Source organism: Labrus mixtus, chromosome 16 (genome assembly GCF_963584025.1).
Source record: "Labrus mixtus chromosome 16, fLabMix1.1, whole genome shotgun sequence".
Classification (NCBI taxonomy): Eukaryota; Metazoa; Chordata; class Actinopteri; order Labriformes; family Labridae; genus Labrus; species Labrus mixtus.
In genome coordinates this window covers 19,670,406-19,691,139 of record NC_083627.1, presented here as the reverse complement: position 1 = coordinate 19,691,139, position 20,734 = coordinate 19,670,406, and the positions used below count along the sequence as shown (strand labels likewise).

The following is a 20,734-nucleotide window of genomic DNA, read 5'->3' as shown; positions in this document are numbered from 1 at the left end:
AGAGCAGAGCTCACTGCTGCAGGCTGAGTCACTGTGACCTGTCCTCTGGACTCTGAGGATACAGAGACATAAACAGAAAGCAGCATCAGGGTTTAGTGGGCTTCATTTCAGAGGGACGGATGTTCATAGAGGAGAGGAGTTTGATTCTCTGGACTTTACCTGTGAAGCAGCAGCAGAGGAGGAGAGTCCAGATGAGGACGCAGATCGAAGTCATGTTTTTGATGATGAGGACGAGGATTTCTGTTGTGATGAAGGACAGCTGTCAGTCATCCAGTGTTCAACTGTCAGGACTATAAACTCTCCCAGAGCACTGGAGCATGGTGCTGCTGATGCAAAGTGGCTCTCTATGGAAATGTTCTGAGAAAATGGCAGATTTTTAGCTGATTCAAAATGTGCTGAAAACAAATTTGAATATGAGAATCTTTTGGTCATTAGAAACCAACGGAGCATCATCAGCATACAAGGTCATTGTAGGTTTGTCTGCAGGTTTAAAGAAGCACTCTGTGTTTTTCAGCATAGTAACATCATGTGAGTTCACTGGAAGCTTTGTGAAGAGTTTTTTTTTATAGTTAAGGTGAAGAATAGCTTTCAGTGTAAATGCATTATTGGGTAGTTTTGGTGCATGAGGAAGGAAATGTGCTTTTTACTTTTTTTATATGGTTTCAGGTCATGCTTGGCCCTTCATTCGATGACATAATTTTAAAGGTTTTAGACAATGTTTTGGTTTTAACGGATATGCAGGGGATAATATGGACTATGTATGTGTTATATAGTCCAAAATATTATTATTATTATTTTTATTAATAATCTCTATGTCCATGGATGTTCACGTGTGGGAGGAGTGGGAGGTTAATTGTGAGCCAGTAAAGATGGATGTAAATATTAATGTGTCTCTAAAGGTTTAATGACTTTAGAAATTCCTTCTTTATGTAATGTGGTTGCTTGTCAGTCCCCGGTAGAGGCTATATAATGGTGACGTAATCAAGCGCTCGCCCTGTCTTACCTGTGTGTAGAACAAGGAAGTGCAGCGTGAGGTGAACTGATTACAAACAATTGCTAGTGGTAAGTGATCTGTTGAACTTAAAACGTAACTATCCACACAGTATGAAAGCACATGCAAGAACAGGGCTAAAGTTAAATTTATTCACTCTTGTAGATCGTGGATTACAACAAGTAGGAGGACGACTGGACTCTGTAGTGACTCATTGTTTTAATGGTATGAGAGTCTTCATGTTGTGCTGTGAATGAAATCATCTCTGTTGGGCTTTAATAATTAGTTTGTATTTTATTATCGCTCTTAATCATCAGCGGCAGCAACGGGAGTAAACTTGTTGATTATTATTGTGCAAAATTAATGTATCAAATTATGTGACACTATGTAATTATTTTCTTATAATGCCGCGTGCAATAGACTTTATGGGCGAAGTGCAATTCATGAATTCATAGTAAAGCTATAGGGGCGAGGGTAGTAGCTCTGAAAGCCTTGATCCCTTTTGCTGTGTTTATTAATTTGTAGTGTTATGCATGAATTATTTGCTGCGTGAGCAGGTGAAGTTAGTGATTATTAGGGAGTGTTGTTAAATGTATCAGTTGGATCTTGAGTGTGATTAGGAGCAGCTATTTTTCCCTGTGTACCTTCTTACTATGGGGATCAAGTGATTCATCAGTCATTCCTGCACAGTGCCACAGTAATGTATGTGTGCCTTGTCTAGTGAACTGCGTATATTTATAAAGCTACTGTGTCACCTGTATTGGTCATTCATTTTAACTTGTTTAACGTTGTGTTACATTCTTAAATAAATACTATGTTGTTAAAACTACAATCCTCTCATCTACTTAATTGAGACACCAACCGGTTAATTTTTGGTGAAACATCTGGTGTAGTGGTAGCTACTTTAGTCCTATAGACGGTAAAAGTGCTACATTTATTTTCTCATTTTAATTACGTGTTTTTTTTATAGTTAAAATGTGCTCAAATATATGAACTATACTGGAATAATACTGGAACGATGCAGCTTGTCAGATAAAGTAAAGAATAAAAGATAAGCAAAGTATGATATCATCAGCATATAGAATCTTCAATGTTTTAGTACCAGCATTATGACCTCAACATATGGAACAACTGATGTTTCTTTAATGAACATATGCCACTCACAATCATGTCATGTGTTTAGTTAAGCTAAAGACTACACATTATGCTCTGAATGTATAGAACAGGAACATGATGTTTGAAAACCTCCAAAAATAATCTGCAAAAAAGTATGAATCTAAGTGTTGTTAACGTTTGAGTCCTTTTATAAACGTGTTCACTTTGCAGCTTATCTTCAGTAAATGTAGTTTGTTCAGACTTATTTTCTTAATGCTCTTTTTTTGCATATTTAAAAAGAAGTGTAACCTGGATAAAACAAATTATTTGAATCTTTACATAAATGTTTGTTTTTCAGATCTTGAGACTGGACTGTACACCCTGATTGGAAAGATGGTGACCGTGTGTATAATCCATGGTGGAGTTGGCCCATCCTTCTTTTCTAAGCGTCTCTTTCTCCAGTTTTGCGGTAAATCTCCACCTCCTGCTTCATTGGATGAAGTGGGAGACCAGTCTTTCAGAGAAAAGTTATTAAAGGTGTGTATTGCACAGTTTTTGAAGCCTGGTCATTACATTTTCACTGTAGATGTTTTCCCCTAAACAGGACTACTCTCATTATTGTGTCTTTTTAGATAAAAGAAGCTCAGACTGTCCATGAGGCAAATGATGCAATCACAGATGCAGAAGACAGTCTGAGCATGATGGGAACTCTGCGATACATCACATCCTTGGAGCAGAGGGATTCCCTGGTCCAGTCTGCAGCACATTATTTTGTTGATGGGCGGATGCACGTGGCATTGAGACAGTGAGCAGTTTATCCATCAGGGCAAAACTGAGGGGTGTGAAAGGGTAAACTTGTTCATATAACATTGATTTGTAATGTTCTAATTTATGTGGGTTTCAAAACTCTGGGTTTCCTTGATGAGCTTTGGGCTCACCCTGCAATCTTTGAGGACCTGTTCACCAGTGCACCGAAACCACTGGAGGCCAAAGACTTGTCTACTTTGTTTGAAGTTGATTTCTCAGTCCCTGGAAGTAACAGACGACCCCTGGAAAATCAGACCATCTGTTTCTGGAGAGACTGGTTAATCGATATTGAGGGTACTATATTTCAATGGCATGTGTGTGTTTGGCTGGACCACTGAGCCAGCCCTAGGAATTGGAATCAGGTTAGGTTGATCTGTCAGTCATTTGTGTCTTATTGTGCAATTATAGTTTCATCAGTTTCATGTAGATGCAGTTGTACAATACTTGAAGCTTATTAGTGTGACAGGCATTTATATTTCTTTCCATGTGAGCTATAATTTCCTTTGCTCATGTCTTTGTAGAAGGAGAATGCAGCCCCTTGACGCTGGAAATGGTGCTGGAGTTTGCCTCTGGAGCTTCAGCAGTGCCTCCCCTGGGCTTCCCACAACATCCTGTCATTGAATTTCTCCATGATGAAGACACTACAATCTTTCCAGAGGCAAACACATGCGCCATAGTGCTCAGACTGCCCATTCACAAACAATATGAGAAATTCAAAAGCTGTATGACAGAAGGAATTCTGCAGGCTCCAGGTTTCGGCATTGCATAATGTAACCAGGGTCCTAGATAAACACTCTCTAAAATCTCAGCATTGTTTCAAAACAACCTCCCAAAACCTGAGCATTTTCTGAAAAACTGCAGTATGTCAACATTTCCTAAATAATTTTTTCTCAGCCTTTGTAGCAAATAAAAATGTATTAAAATCAATGAAAAGCTTACTTGACTTTAACTGTAGAGCATTACCTTTGCCCTAAAATTAATAAAGATTTTTTTTTAACTCTTTAAACTAGTGTTGTAGTCAAGACCACACTAACCGTGACAAAGACCTCCCCGAGACCAAAGAGCTCCGAGGCAAGACCAAGACATTTAGGGAACGAGACCGAGTCCAGACCAAGACAATAAAAATATCAATAAAATATCACAGAGGTTGAAAAAAATATTTAAAAAATCCATTGTTTAATTGAAGTTTGTGTCTAAATAAATGTGTCAGCGACAAACAAGGTCTCTGCAATTTGTTTTCAGTGCAGCATTCTGTGGACCAAAGGTTGAAGTCAGTTCAGGCTTTAAAGTACAAGTTCATTACATTCTAGGGCAAAGCCCTCCTCAGACTTCTGTAACGTTGCTGCAATTTTCTTCAAATTAAAACAGCTTTTTCAGTGCATTTGTGTAAAGTAATTATAACTGAACACAAGAATAATTAGTAGTTATAGTATGGTTATACTATTAAGAGAGGTTAATATTTGGGAGTCAAATATTTCAGAACTGATATGACGTTTACTGATATTTCCATGTTAAAGTACAACTCACACCTTTTTTTCCCCTCAGATTTGGTTATCAGTGACATGTTCCAATGTTATGCAATGGAGGCAGGACATTTTGCAGTTGTACAATAACATTTTAATTGTATTTTTCAAGAATAAATATGCAGTGTCTTTGATTTCTGAGGTAAAATGACAGTGTGTAAAGTGGTGTACTGCAAGAAGTAGTCTTATTATTGGTCATTAGACAAAATATTACATTACTTAACTATGATCATATAGAGGGTACTTTAAATAAAAGAATGAGCGGATTCCTCACCTGCCTTTAATATTTGTTGAAACAATATTATAATAGTAAAACATTGTCAGTGAACATTTACTATACAATGTCTAAATGCAGGAGTATTTTCAGTGTGGTAATACCACTTTTGCTTCTGTACAGGAGCAGAATACTTCTTCCATCATAAGGTATGGTATATGGTAATTTATACAACAGTTAGTTCTGACCAAGCAATATGATTGGATCAGAGGCATTACATGAGTGACGATATAGGACACAACATCACTGGGACTTTTCACAACATGTATCACTCCACCTCAGCCAGGAGCTTTGAATACTTTGAATTGACACTTATTGCATTGCTCCTTCGGCTTCGGTGGCAGTGTATGAATGGGATTAGTTACTTCTGATGGATGATACTACATAGCGACCACTACCATCAGTGTGTGAAAGGGTGTGACATGTGGTGTAAAAGCGCTTTGAGTAGTCAGAAGACTAGAAAAGCCCTATATAAGCTCAAGTCCATTTACCATTACCATTTATAACACAAGTTAAGATTTGTACTACAAAGTAGCTGCTCTGTGGTAACCATGGAGACCAACAAAGTAACAGTGCAGGAGAGTGTTTGGGTTGCACAGAATGAGACTAGTTTTATTTAAACTGTGGAACTAGTTGAGTTGGTGGAGTTAAAATAATCTGTTGTTGATTTTTACTTGTTACCACTATTTTCTGCTTGTATTACTGTTGTATAAAAGCAACATCACACTCGAGGTCGAGATGCTGTTCTGGATATCATCACTGCTACGATTCTGTCGTAGACACACGCCGCAGTGACGATATTAAGTACAACATCACTCCCTACTGTGTGATATTACTTTAAATTGTCGTCCAATGTATCAGTTTGGTCTTAACTATTATACACTATTATTTTCACTTTGGGGCAACACAAGCATATTTGCAAGTACTGTGCAGCAAGTCTGGTATTTCTGTGTCATATCTGGAATATCTTCAACTGCCTGGATGACGAATTGCTGTGAAGTGAGGTGGATTCTGGGTTCTTCCACAACAACAGCTGGGAAATGGTCATCGTCATCAAGACTGGGGAAAGTGCCAATCCCATGGTGTGCCAAAATGGCCTCCAAACTTTGTTCACTGTAACGGTCCTCATCAAAGACATTGTTGATGGCTGTGCTGTCCATCTCCATATTGGCCAGCATTCCTGCAATCCAGATTTGGACAGGTGTTCTGTTGTTTTCTGTGCGCAGACTGTGGTTATTCCAGGCATTTCTGAAGTTCTGAAGTCTTTTCTGAATTTCTGGCAGAAAGACAATTTGCAGTGCCATTTTGTGGAGTTCATCCTCAGGATCAAGAAGCTCAGAATTCTCAAGAGAGTAAAATGTATCATAGAAAGATTGTAGAACATGCAGAAAAACATCTCTCCAAAGACGTTCTATTATTTGGTTATGGACAGACTCGCCTGTGATGTGACTCCTCGTCTCCACACCTTGAACAAGGTTCATGAACAGTGCAACTTGTGAATTCTCACCTCCATAGTCTGATCTAACTCTGGAAGGAAGGCCATACATGCAGGTTGCTTTTACAAACTGTGTCAGTACAGTGGAGGCACGATTATTTGTGTTGCAATTCAAGTATGTGATCAGTCGAGAGTGTCCATCAATGGCTCCATGGACCACCAAACCCCACCTTGTGATAAACATAAAGGAGAAAGGTACATTTGATTATCAATCTAACAGATTGGTGGAGTTGTTTTTATACCTCTAGATTATAGTACATTGAAACTACATTTCGCCAAGTAGAAATATATTTGTAACGTGTAAAATGGTTTTACAGATATCTTGAATTAACATTTCAACATGTCAAAATTACATTTTGACATGTTGAAATGTAATTTCCACTAGTGAAAACTAAATTGCTACTTGTCAGCCAGACTGTTTTAATGTTAAAAGGACTTGCCATAGCTTCTGTCTGCCAACGCACGTACTGCTGCAACTCTGTAATTCACTGTAACATCATCTAAACCCCCAGACACACCAATCTTTTTTACCTTTTGGGGCCATCTCCTAAAAACTTCTACATGTCTCCACCTCTCCGCTCTCGTCCTGATACACCAATCGGATGTCCTTATATGGAGAGATGGGGATGTGGTAGTATGCTGCCGATTTAGAATGATTCTGATTCACTCACATACGCCTGGTGGTGAGAACAAAATATGCTGGTACGCACGTGTCATGAATCTGACGGTGATTTTGCGTATGCACTTATTTAATGCGCAGAGTAAGAACATTTCTACACACATATTAGTGAATGAGGCCCAATGAGAGGGAGGGAGACAGTGGGACAGACAGAAGTCTTAGAAAAACCCTAAATGTTGCATAATATGAGCATAAAGCTCTTAAGACTAACAAATGGAGTCGATTTGCCCTGTACAACATTAGGAAGATCAGACCTTACCTGTCAGAACATGCTACACAGCTCCTGGTACAGGATCTTGTGATATCACACATCGACTATTGCAACTCTCTACTGGCAGGTCTTCCTACATGCACTATCAAACCCCTGCAGATGAAACAAAATGCAGCAGCACGACTGGTCTTCAACCTTCCTAAAAGAGCACATGTCACTCTGCTGTTCATCTCCTTACACTGGCTCCCAGTTACTGCTCGCATCAAATTTAAAACTCTGCTGCTCGCTTACAAAACAGACACAAAAACGGCTCCTCCTTACTTTAACTCTCTCATCCAGGTCTACACTCCCTCCCCCCAAATACGCTCTGCCAATGAAAGGCGTCTGATCCAACCTTCACAACAGGGTCCTAAGATGCTAAATAGACTCTTCTCCTCTGTCGCCCCCTGGTGGTGGAATGAACTTCCAAACTCCATTCGATCTGCAGAGTCCCTCTGCATCTTTAAGAAAAAGCAAAAGACCCAGCACTTTATAAGTACCTACGACCTGATGACGATGGTTTAGATATTGTTGTTGATGATGATCATCTCGGACAACTGTGTGTGAGATTGAAAGGTTTCCATGGTGATATGATTTCAGAGGGACTGCTGTAATTTAATTCTGGGGAATTTAGTTGGATTTAACCTCTGAAACTCCCGATCTGTGTCCAAAGAAAATCAGCACATCACAACATATCTAACAGTTATGTGAGAATGTAGCTTGCTTCTCATCGTTTTAAATCAACACTAACAATAAACTACACAAACCATATTTGTGTAAGCGGACTTCAGGGTTGTAAACAGCATCCAGCAGTCTGTGTTGTCGCTCGTTTTCCTCTTTTGATCGACGAAGTTGCTCCTCATATTCTGCTATCGTTCTTTCAAACAGATCAAATATCTCTTCAGCAGCAGCAGTCAGTCTCTGGTTGACGAAATATCTCAGTGTTTTAGCTTTAGACATTTTCACACACACACACAGGTTTGTACAATTTAATGATGTCGACATTTTAAACTGATGGGAAACCAGCTGTCTTCTCACTTAGCTGCTTTATGTCAGAATGTCCTCATCCCGCCCATTCTGCTGATCCCTTTAAAAACATATTTCTTATAGTCTGTCTGTCAGTCTGCCTCTGTGAGTGTCTGTGATTGGCAGAGAATCATACCTGCAGTTCAGCTGAAAGGCTTGGAGAGGGTAAAAGACTCCAGCAGCACTTGTAGTACGAAGATCAATTTGATGAAGTCCAAGGCAAATTTCCCACTGGGACAATACAGTTCATCTTATCTATCTTAGCTTGTCTTATCTTATTAACTTAATATGACGCGTTTCAGCTTGTGAACTTTGATGGCCCTGCTGGAGGCTACAAGCTGAATCATGTTGGTCTTAAAAAGTTCATGAAGTTGATCTTCATCATACGAGTGTTGATTAATTCAAATGGTTGTTTAATTCTGATTTTTTTATTGATCTTATTGACTGATATTTCTTTCTCTTCTCAGCCCTGATTGGTGAAACCTTAAGTATTTTTATTATTTTTATCTTCTTTATTAATATATTTTATAGGCTTTTTTATCATGTTGGTCTGTTATTTCTTATCTGACAATCGTGTCCATTTTTGTTTGTAAAAGTGTCTGTGAGTTCTTTTGTTTGCTGTCCTGTAATTGTAAATGTATTTTATGTTTTTTGTTCGTACCTGCCTTTAGGGACTACAGATGAAATGTAGCTTTTGTGCTAATTCCGGCATATTGACTTTGATGGGATTTGCTGATTCATGTGCAATGTCCTAATTCAATAAATACAATTTAAATTGTTGACCTTCTCTTCATTGTGTTGTTTCTTGTTACATCTGTTTCATATTGTGTGTCATGATGGACGTCGCTTTGCTGGCTGCAAAACAAATCTGCCCACAGATACAGTCACCTGAACCTGAACCTGAAGTCCTAGTTTGGTTGTCATGAAACCAGAATTTTTTACTTGGATAAGTTATCAGTTAAAATCAAACAAAATTGGTCGCAGCTGGCGTAGTGGTTAATGCGCTCGCCCCATGTACGGAGGCTGTTGGCCCAGGTTCGAAGCCAACATGTGGCTCCTTTCCATCATATTGTTTCCATGATTTCCAACTTTATCCACTTTCCTATCTCTACAATAAAGGCACCTGCCAAAAAAAAGTCAAACAATATTGGTACCTGTTTCAAGTCTTACTTTATGCTCCCCCAAAACACAACATCCTCTTTTAAGTTCACATATTCTCCTCCTCTTCAATCAGTCTAAATAACTCCCAGAGCTCACCAAAACATGTGTGTGAAGTGTCTTCTAGTGTTCTAAATCCACTCTGATCCTGTATTTGATCATGTCTATAAACCCCTCTATTTCAGCCCTGCTCAGAACAGGCTGTTTCTGTGTCTGTACCTTTAAATATGTAAATGAGCTGTGTCTGACCATCATGGTGAGGAAAGAGGGAGGAGAAGTGGGCTGAAAATGTTTGATATTTAAAAGATGGTGTGTTTATTCTCTTCACAGTGTGTGTTTGTGTGTGTGTGTGTGTGTGTGTGTGTGTGTGTGTGTGTGTGTGTGTGTGTGTATGTGTGTGTGTGTGTGTGTGTGTGTGCGTGCGTGCGTGCGTACGTGCGTGTGTGTGTGTGTGTCCTCAGTGAAGTGTGTCAGTCTCTGCAGAAACTTCCAGCTGCAGCAGTCAGTTCAGTCTGACTGAGGGAGGTTTTTGTACGACGCTTTTTCACTGTGTGAACACATACTGACTGTTGATATAGTGATAACTCTGACAGTAGTAAACTGCTGCATCTTCAGTCTGGACTCCACTGATGGTCAGAGTGAAGGCAGAGTTTGATCCACTGCCTGAAAAACGATCTGGAATCCCTGATTCTCGAGTGCTAGCAGTGTATATAAGCAGTTTAGGAGTTCCTCCATCTTTCTGTTGGTACCAGGCTAAACGGTTGCTACCATAAACATTCTGACTGGTCCTACATGAGATGGAGACGGAGGCTCCCAGAGAAGAGGTCACTGCTGCAGGCTGAGTCACTGTGACCTGTCCTCTGGACTCTGAGGATACAGAGACAAAAACAGAAAGCAGCATCAGGGTTTAGTGGGCTTCATTTCAGAGGGACGGATGTTCATAGAGGAGAGGAGTTTGATTCTCTGGACTTTACCTGTGAAGCAGCAGCAGAGGAGGAGAGTCAAGATGAGGACGCAGATCAAAGTCATGTTTTTGATGATGAGGACGAGGATTTCTGTTGTGATGAAGGACAGCTGTCAGTCATCCAATGTTCAACTGTCAGGACTATAAACTCTCCCAGAGCACTGGAGCATGGTGCTGCTGATGCAAAGTGGCTCTCTATGGAAATGTTCTGAGAAAATGGCTGATTTTAGCTCATTCAAAATGTGCTGAAAACAAATTTGAAAATGAGAAGTTTTTAGGTCATTCGAAACATACTGCAGAGATTTGTCAGCATACAAAGTCATTGTGTGTTTTCATACAAAGTTTTATCATTGTTACACTCATTTATTTAGGAAGTAGACAAATTACCGACTTTTATTTATATTCTACTCCACTTCTCATTCATTGTGTTCATCATTGATTTTAGATCATTCCTCCACCTGCTGTTTAGACATCCTGCTAAAATATTTTTTTGCAAGAATGTGCTAAATGTTTGTTAATGTCACTTCTAAAGAGAGTTGTGTTTTTGCAGGTTTAAGGTCCTTTTAAAGGAAGCTTTCTGTGTTTCTCATCAGAGTAACATCATATGAGTTCACTGAAAGCCTCACAACAGTTATTGAAGGCTTTAAAGTTAGAGGAACATAGTTTAATGATTTATTTTGTCTTTCTATTATTTCAGGTCATGCTAGGCACTTCCTTCCATAATAATACATTTTATCTAAAGGCCCCTTTCAAGGCACTCAAGGTCACCTTAGAAAACAGAGATAAAAACAACAAAGTAACACTACATCGATAAAATGAACATTAAAAATAAAATTGTACAGGATGTATAAAATCATTGTGAGGAGGATTCATGAGACTGGATGGAGAATGATCAGACTGAATATGCCAGTTTAAAAAGATGTGTTTTGAGATTAGATTTAAAAATGGACAGAAAGTGAATATTACGGATGTGTGGTGGGAGGGAGTTCCAGAGGCTGGGACCAGAACGGCTGAATTCTCTGGACTCCAAGGTGGACAGGCAGGCGGTTGTTGTGGTGGATTGAATTGAAGAAGAAGACCTGAGAGTGCGGGTGGGTGCGTTGATGTGCAGGAGTTCAGAGAGGAACAGAGGAGTGAGGTTATGGATGGCCATAAAGGTGAGGGGCAGAATTTTGAAGTCAATGCGATATTTAACTGAAAGCCAATGAAGCTGCTGAAGGACAGGAGTGATGTGATTAACAGAGGGCGTTCTGGTAATGATGCGAGCGGCAGAGTTCTGGACCAGTTGAAGTTTGTGGATGGACCTGAGAGGGAAACCAAAGAGAAGGGAGTTGCAGAAGTCAATGCAGGATGTAACCAGGGTGATGACATGGATGGCAGTACTGTTGGGTGTGAGGGACGGGCGGAGGCGATTAATGTTACGAAGATGGAAATAACCAGACCGAGACATTATTGATGTGAGTTTGGAATCATAGTGTGCTGTCGAGGATGACACCCAGACTCTTAACCTGAGGGGAGGGAGAAACTGAGGAGTGGTCAATCGTGAGAGAAAACTGTCAGGTTTTGAAATTGTGGATTTGGTGTAAATGAGGAGAACCTCTGTTTTGTCACTGTTTCATTTGAGGTTGCAGAATAACCAGGATTTGATTTCTTGTAGGCAATCAGACAGGGAAGTAAGCGGGAGGGAGGAGGTCGGTTTGGTGGACAAATAGAGCTGGGTGTCATCCGAATAGCAATGGAACTGGATGTTATATTTACAGAAGATATGGGCAAGAGGAAGGAGATAGATGATTAACAGAAGAGGTCCCAGGACAGAACTCTGAGGATCACCTGTAGTGACTGGAAATGGCTGAGATTTGAAGTTTTTTTTAAAAAAAGATTTATTTTTGGGCTTTTTTGTGCCTTTAATTGAGAGATAGGACAGTGGATAGAGACGGAAATAAGGGAGAGAGAATGGGGAATAACATGCGGGAAAGGAGCCACAGGCCAGACACGAACCTGGGCTTCCCGCCTAGAAGACCACAGCCCCCACACATGGGGTGCGCGCACCAACCACTGCACCACCAGCACCCCAGGATTTGAAGGTTTTGAGTTGAATAAACTGAGCGCGACCAGAGAGTTAGGATCTAAACCAGTGCATGGGTATGTTAGTCATTCCATTGGAGGCTATGTTTTAAGAGTTTTAGATAAAGTTTAGATTTGTTAAGGGGTATGTAGGGGTACATATTTGGACCACCTTTGATGTTACAATCACAGTGTGTGTGTGTGTGTGTGTGTGTGTGTGTGTGTGTGTGCACACGCGTGTGTGTGTGTGTTAACGTCTGTGTGTGTGTGTGTGTCCTCAGTGAAGTGTGTCAGTCTCTGCAGAAACTTCCAGCTGCAGCAGTCAGTTCAGTTTCTGTTCAGTCTGACTGAGGGAGGTTTTTGTACGACGCTTTTTCACTGTGTGAACACACCTCCGCTGTGATAACTCTGACAGTAGTAAACTGCTGCATCTTCAGTCTGGACTCCACTGATGGTCAGAGTGAAGGCAGAGTTTGATCCACTGCCTGAAAAACGACCTGGAATCCCTGATGCTCGAGTGCTAGCATAGTAAATGAGGAGTTTAGGAGTTCCTCCATCTTTCTGTTGGTACCAGGCTAAGAAGTGGTAGCTGCTCCAGACATAAACATTCTGACTGGTCCTACATGAGATGGAGACGGAGGCTCCCAGAGCAGAGCTCACTGCTGCAGGCTGAGTCACTGTGACCTGTCCTCTGGACTCTGAGGATACAGAGACAAAAACAGAAAGCAGCATCAGGGTTTAGTGGGCTTCATTTCAGAGGGACCGATGTTCATAGAGGAGAGGAGTTTGATTCTCTGGACTTTACCTGTGAAGCAGCAGCAGAGGAGGAGAGTCCAGATGAGGACGCAGATCAAAGTCATGTTTTTGATGATGAGGACGAGGATTTCTGTTGTGATGAAGGACAGCTGTCAGTCATCCAGTGTTCAACTGTCAGGACTATAAACTCTCCCAGAGCACTGGAGCATGGTGCTGCTGATGCAAAGTGGCTCTCTATGGAAATGTTCTGATTGACTCCAACAGGGATCACTGTCATTACTCTGTTTATCAATCAATCAATTAATTATACAATTAATTAGAAAACTTTCAAAACAAATTTAATATGATTTCATGTTCATGCTTCTAGAAACATTTATTCTGATATGAATCACGAATCGTAATTAATAATATTCTTGAGAAAATGATTTAAAAATAATTTTAATATCTCAAAGAAAGACATTCTTTAATTTGTTATAATCTTTTTAAATTCAGTTTTCTTTTGGTCTCAGAGGTCTTGCAGGCAGAGACTCATTCAGGTGTCTGTGTTTGTGTCAGAGTCAGAGAGCCGTGTGTCTCTACAGCGAGAGGTTTTTGTACGACGACTCCATCAGTTTGTATCACTGTGGCTCACGTTCGGTGGAGGAACCAGACTGGATATTGGAAGTAAGTCACATATTCATCTTTTTATTCAATCAGTAAGTTATTCTGGTGTCTTTTGCCTTCATATTCAAGCCTGGAGGAAAAGAAAATACTGACCTTTAACTTTTAAATCTCTTGTTTTAGAAAGAATACAGACAACATTTGACTTTAAAGGATTTCAGTTTAAAACAGAAACACAAACTGAATTTAAATGAAGGTAAAATGTTTGAAGCCAGAGTTTTTATTTGTTGGGAAATAGATGATTTTCACTCTCATGGTAAGGTGACATGTGGAGTTGTGGTAGTTTGAGTTCAGTGTGTTAAAGTCAGAGAGCCGTGTGTCTCTACAGTGCGAGGTTTTTGTACGGCCGCTCAATGACTTTGTACCACTGTGGTGGACTTTTGGTGGAGGAACCAGACTGGATGTTGGAAGTAAGTTTCTGTATGAATATTAAACCTAATGTTAAAATACAGATTTTTATATTTGATCCAAATAAATCACAATTTGACAACCTCAGAGACAGCTGCTAAATAATGTTCTATTCATGAGGTTTTTCTAACAATCGATATGGACGCCTTAATGACTGAAACAACTGAATGAAATTTATTTGTCATTAACATTTATTGAAAATGTTAAAGCAGCTGTCTCTCTGTTTATTTGTAATATTTGTCATCGTGAAACTCTAACTCTAATGAAATCGTGTTTTTATCGGTCCTGCTTTACCGTGAAGGTTCACTCAGGACAGTTTGATTTCTGTCACACTGAAACATAAACAGGTTGATATTTAACAAAGAGAAGTGTTTTAAATGTTTTCCTGAGATTCATTTTCTGACAACTCTTTAAGGTATTTATCTGATTCAGTTGTTTGAATGAACCGAACAAAACAAACACAAAGAACAGTGTTTTAAAATGCACGTAATCTCTGATCTCTTTATGCGTCTAATTTAGACATTTTTCTGATTTGAATTCACATGAAGAACATTTTAATGTGTTCAGTTGATTCTCTGTTTTAGTTTTTTTTTCCACCTACAAACTGTTTTAAAAATGTGTTGCAAAGTTTTTGGATTATTTTGATGGGGAATGTTTGTAATGTTTTAGATTTGATTCAGATGTAGTTTAAATATATTTCAGGTCGTTCTGTGTGATTCTCTCTCTGTGTGCTGATGTGCATGAGAGGCTTCTTAAAGGGAAGTGAAACAATGTGTGAGTGAGTGACCGGTGGAGCAGAAAGAAACATCTGACAGAAACTCCTAAAAAAAGAAAATCAACTCTCAGACATTAAAGGTGTCCTATAGGGTTTGGTGTTTGATTGACAGCTGTGTGCTCCCTGTCCTCTAATCTGATTGGTGTCTCCTATAGGTGATGTGCGTCCCACCCTGACGGTGCTGCCCCCCTCCAATGAGGAGCTGGAGCAGGGGAAGGCCACGCTCATGTGCCTGGCCAACAAGGGCTTCCCCTCAGGCTGGAGTCTGGCCTGGAACGTGGACGGCAGCAGCAGCAGCAGCAGCTGGGAGGAGAGCAGGAGCCCTGCGGTGCTGGAGAAGGACGCTCTCTACAGCTGGAGCAGCACCCTGAGGCTCTCTGCAGACCAGTGGAGGAAGGTGGGCTCTGTGACCTGTGAGGCCACCCAGGGCGCCCAGGCTCGAGTCACAGAAAGTCTGAGTAGAGACCAGTGTTCCCAGTAAAGACTCACTGGGACTCTGCTGCTGGTTTTACTGTGATACTGCTCTCACTCTGCACCTTTCTCTCTCTCTTTATTTCATGTTTCTAAAGAATAAATATTAGCTTGTTGCTTCAGATGTGTGTGTATTGTTTCCTGATAATCTGTTCATTAAATCAATGAGAAATACACTTTTTGTCTTTTTCAATTATTTCAAACGTGTAAAAACGTCTTCATCAATTCTTCAGAATGTAAACCGAATTAAAGCAAATTTAAAATCTTTTGTATCATGAAACATCTTCATAATAAACAGATATACAATATATAAGTTAGGTTTTTCTAATAATCGATATGGACGCCTTAATGACTGAAACAACTGAATGAAAATCATCAAATCAGCTTTCTTTACTGAAAATGTTAATGACCAGGACTTTAAAATGTCTAGTGGTTTATGTTTATCAAAAGAAAAGTGTGTTGTGTGTTTTAGCTCAAAGAAATATTTTAAATCTGTTAAATAAAGCGTGATATCATCAACATAGAGAGATTTCAAATCAGTGCTTCTGCAATTTAAACACTCAAAATATTTACAAACTGCAAAAGTAGAAAAAAGTAGAAACTAAACTACAAATTTTGTTTTTTTAGGATAAAATGTATGTGTGTGTGTAAAGATAGATAAAAGATACATCCGACAGATGGGCTAGAACTCATCATCAGTGATGTTTTCTGGGTTCATGGGGGGTTTCGGGTCTTGTAACATAAAACACCCTTGTGTATTCATTGAAAGAATTAAAATAGATAATCTTCTTACTGTGCAGAATATTTAGAGTTTATAGTTTAAATGTGTAAAGTGTTTTATTAGTGATAACCTCAAAATTAAAAAGAAAACATGATATTTTGCATTTTTATTGCCAGACTTGAAAATAAGTATCGTGATCCGTATCTTTGAATGTGTTCTTAGAAAAACTGCTGCAGCTTCTTGTTACTCAGTCATGCTCAGCACAGTAAGACTTTCACATGTGTATCTTGAGAACTGAAACTGTCTGTTTCCACAGATCAGCAGTGATGCGTTACTCAGTTTCACCCGGACGAGATGAGGACCAGCAGAATCGGCAGTTTTGACTAAACGTTCTCTAGTTTATTTTTATTTTTCTTAATGTGGCTCAGTTACTGTCAGTCCAACAAGTGTTAACAAACTAAGAAATAAAAGTGAAACAAGTAAACAAATAAAGAAGAAGGAACAACACTGTTACATTTAACACAAAGTGCACGTTGAAAAAGGAATTGAGTAGCTCTCTCATAAATGTAGGCCTACATATTCACTCCAAACAGCTTCTTTGTCATGATCTCAGCTGTGCCTCTTCTTCATTGTTTCTGTGTGGTGTGTTGCTGTTTCCCTGTTTGTGTCATTCAATAAGTAACTATAACCATCTCATGTTTCTGTGTCCTAGAATTACTCAACCTGACAGTATACATGCCTTTGACATACTCTCACAACTTTCATAGCTGTTAGTTTCTGGAAAAGATCTTAACACTCATCTCCTTTTTTTTATTTATAACTACGGTGGCCCTGAAGTGCAAAACAAAGCAACAAATAAGAAAACTCAACAACAAATCAAAAAACACAACCACAAATAAGAAAACACAACGACAAATAAGAAAACACAATGACATTAACTTTAACGGAAAAGGTAGGTACCTGGAGTTGACAAGGATCGTCGCTGATTGGACGAACGCAATGTCCGTCTTTTTAACCAGAAGTAAATGCTTCATACGCCTTTGGAGCCAGGCAGAGAAATGTCAACGAAGTAAGCGGAGATTTAAAATTCATGATGTATTGCCCAAATTGTGGCAAAGAGCTCCCAGAAAATGTACGGCCGTGGTTTGCAGTGGTTGTGGCAAGAGGTTACGAGACTTTACATCCATTAAGAGTGATTGTATTATCCCCTGTGACTGCTGATAAACATTGTTCGACTCTGAGGCAGTCACTTACAGACCTTGGGCCCGTTTCTGAAAGAAGGTTGAACAAACTCTCAGACTAACTCTGAGCTCTGAGTTGATTTACCCTCAGGTGGGAAACTCTGAGTTTTCGTTTACCAGATCAGCAGATTTGAATTAGTTAAATCAACTCTGAGTAGGTCCACTCGGTGTTCAGCGCGTGCACCACGATGATAAAAAGCCAACATGAATAGAGCATGAATACTACGATTCACCCTGGCAACAGGTGACAAAAAAAGAGATCCTCCTACTTTAACCCTCTCGAAATACACCAATAACTTAATGTGGCCACAGGCTACGACGAATATGAACAGGTTTTAAGAAGGAAAAAAAAGTAAAACTGCTGCAGCGCAGCGGCAAAGGAGAGAGAAGTGATGTAAGAGAAAACAGCTGCTCGTGTCAACGCGTAATGAAGTCTATTAATTAAATATTTAATCAGAATTTAAATATTGCAGGTCAAAACTGATGGAATGGTAGGTTATTAAACCTATACAATTTATTTTCATTAAGATGCAATCCAGCAGAAGAAAAGTGACTTTTAAACAGCTCAAAATGAAATATAATAACATAATAGGCTCATATAGATTCATAGTGAACTTCATTCAGAGTTTATTTGAATGTGCATTAACTTTATCCTCAACATAAAGCTGTATTCCCACACATAGGCTAAATGTCCTCTCACCTTTATCCTGTATAGTTTATAAATTAACCCTAATTAAATTAACATCTCCCAACGTTAATGTAGCATAGGCTCTAATTCCCTACGGAGTAATGTAGTCTTCATACCGACTTAAAGACATGCCATGTTCGATAAAACAGTTTGTTTTATACGCTGTAGTAGGCTATTGCCACCCTAACATATCCTATTACAGTTTTTTCCAATTGCTAAAACACAATTTTAAAAACTAGGCTGGTTTTATCAAAATACTTAATACAATTCACAAAACCACACACCCAAACTGCAAAATACCTCATTTATCCTGCAAAATGAAGCACTGCAACCAAAACTACATATAGCATTATCAAAATCAAACTTTTGCACCAAATGGCACACACTTCATTCATATTACCAGATTTGTGTCTAACCAACCACACACTGTTGGGCATAATGAAAAGCACTCTCATCTTTAGTATGCTTTGCCATAATACTAAAATAGTTCGAATTGTAGAAAATTCTTCAGATTGTTCACATGCACAGAAATATTTGCAGATACACACACGCTGTTGAAACATTTATTTTTTTATTTTTCACCAAACAAGTCAGTGCTACATATACCAGTACAGTGAAACGGCTCAAGTTGGGCTGCACTCTCTGTCCAGCCTCTCGCATTGTTGATGACATGATCAACTAAGGTTACTCTGATTTCATTTGAAAGTTGTTGTCTTCTTTGGCCATGAACTCCTCTACCAGCTCTACCCCTACCTCTCACTCTTCCACCCCCTCTCATTCTCACCCTCCCTCTTCCTCTCTCTGTAAAGTCTTCCATTGTTGTTGTAAAAAAAAAGGTGCTCACTTGTGGTCTTTTCATAATGCTTACTTCCTGATTGAAGTGATAACAATTAACCATTTAGGTGTTTGGCCAGGTGGCACATACATTGGCCAATTAGCATTGGCCAAGAGGTTTTGCTCTCTGCGTGTCAGTTTAAATAATTGTGCTATGCATGTCATTTTAGTGTGTTAGCAATTGGAAAAAACTGTAAAACAACCTGGATTTTTATTCAGACAAACGGTGAATCTTCACTAACACGGCGTGATACGGACTGAATGAAAGAATGAGGAAATGAAACGACGTTTCTGGCTCTGAAAGAGGGAGGAGACCTAGAGAAACTCTGGGTTCATTGAAGAAAACCTGCTCCCGACCAGGTTAGGTTCACAGACTCAGTTACCATAGTAACTGACTCAGAGGTAAAGTTACCTCTCCCTCTGAAACGGGCTGGAGTTACCCCTCTTTCACGGGTTTGAGTGACCTCCTCTTCTGAAACGGAATACCCAGAGTTTCCCTCATTTCAGGGTTAACTGACTCAGAGTTTACACAAATCCTTCTTTCAGAAACGGGCCCAAGGTCTGTAAGTGACTGCCTCAGAGTCGAACAATGTTTATCAGCAGTCACAGGGGATAATACAATCACTCTTAAATCTCGTAACCTCTTGCCACAACCACTGCAAACCACGGCCGTACATTTTCTGGGAGCTCTTTGCCACAATTTGGGCAATACATCATGAATTTTAAATCTCCGCTTACTTCGTTGACATTTCTCTGCCTGGCTCCAAAGGCGTATGAAGCATTTACTTCCTGTTAAAAAGACGGACATTGCGTTCGTCCAATCAGCGACGATCCTTGTCGACTGCAGGTACCTACCTTTTCCGTTAAAGTTGAAGTCAATGTGTTTTCTTATTTGTCGTTGTGTTTTTTGATTTGTTGTTGTGTTTTCTTATTTGTGGTTGTGTTTTTTGATTTGTTGTTGTGTTTTGCACTTCAGGGCCACCGTAAAAAAAAAAAAAAAAAAAAAAAAAAACAATGATTAAAAACACATGAATTAATACATTAAAGTTAATTAAAACACACAAATACATATTAAAAAGAAGGGCTGAGAAGGGAGGGGATTGTCCCCGGATCAGGGAGTTAAAATTGGTATTGACCCAAAAGTGGGACATTTTTGTCACTGGTCCAGGGAATGACAAATGTGTTCACCCAGAAGTGAATTTTTTTTTTAATTCATAAATAATCTAATTAAAAACAAGTTAATTAAAACACTCAAAAACTATATACAATGATTAATAAAACATGAATAAAAACAAGTTCAGTTCAGTTCAGCTGAGCTTTAGAATTGGACAAGTTCATTAAAACACACAATTACGTATTAAAAACACACAACTATACACAACACATGAAAAAAAACAAGTTCATTGGAATAAACAACTCCATACAAATTTAAATCAATTAATAGATTTAAAAAATAATTACAGAAAGGCAGGAGAGGAAGTAGCTCCTAAATTGTCTTTTCCAAAGATCTTGTTCAGTGCTACTTTAATAGCAACTGAAGACATCACCCTTTTGAGCAAACTGGCACCCACCTTTTGGCTCACCCTTTAGGCAGGGTGAGTAAGTGCATCTTTTGATGAAAAAACCATCAGGAGCTTTTACAGGGACAGTTGAGGAGAGGAGAGTTTTTCTTTATCTAGCTCTTCCTCTTGTTCCCTGCATGCTCCATGTCTAGGGAGGGAGAGTGAGGGAATGAAAAATGTGTTTACCCAGAAGTGTGACATTTTTCAGCTGGTGATGAACTGTCTGGTGTAGCACTGTCCCCACCATTTCACAAAGCTTATCTGCACCCTGAAGCCTGTGGGAGTCTGCTGC

At 39.4% G+C, this 20,734-nt stretch overlaps 2 gene segments (V, D, J or C); one reads left to right on the top strand and one right to left on the bottom strand.

Moving 5' to 3' along the window:
* LOC132990871 (Ig kappa-b4 chain C region-like) overlaps positions 1–20,734 on the bottom strand; it is a 637,710-nt gene that overhangs the window by 422,258 nt on the left and 194,718 nt on the right.
* On the top strand, positions 15,065–15,518 carry LOC132991523 (Ig kappa-b4 chain C region-like; the record flags this gene model as incomplete). The annotated part of the segment is given in 1 exon segment: positions 15,065–15,518. A coding segment is annotated over 1 exon segment (342 nt), but the record flags the coding sequence as incomplete, so codon positions are not given.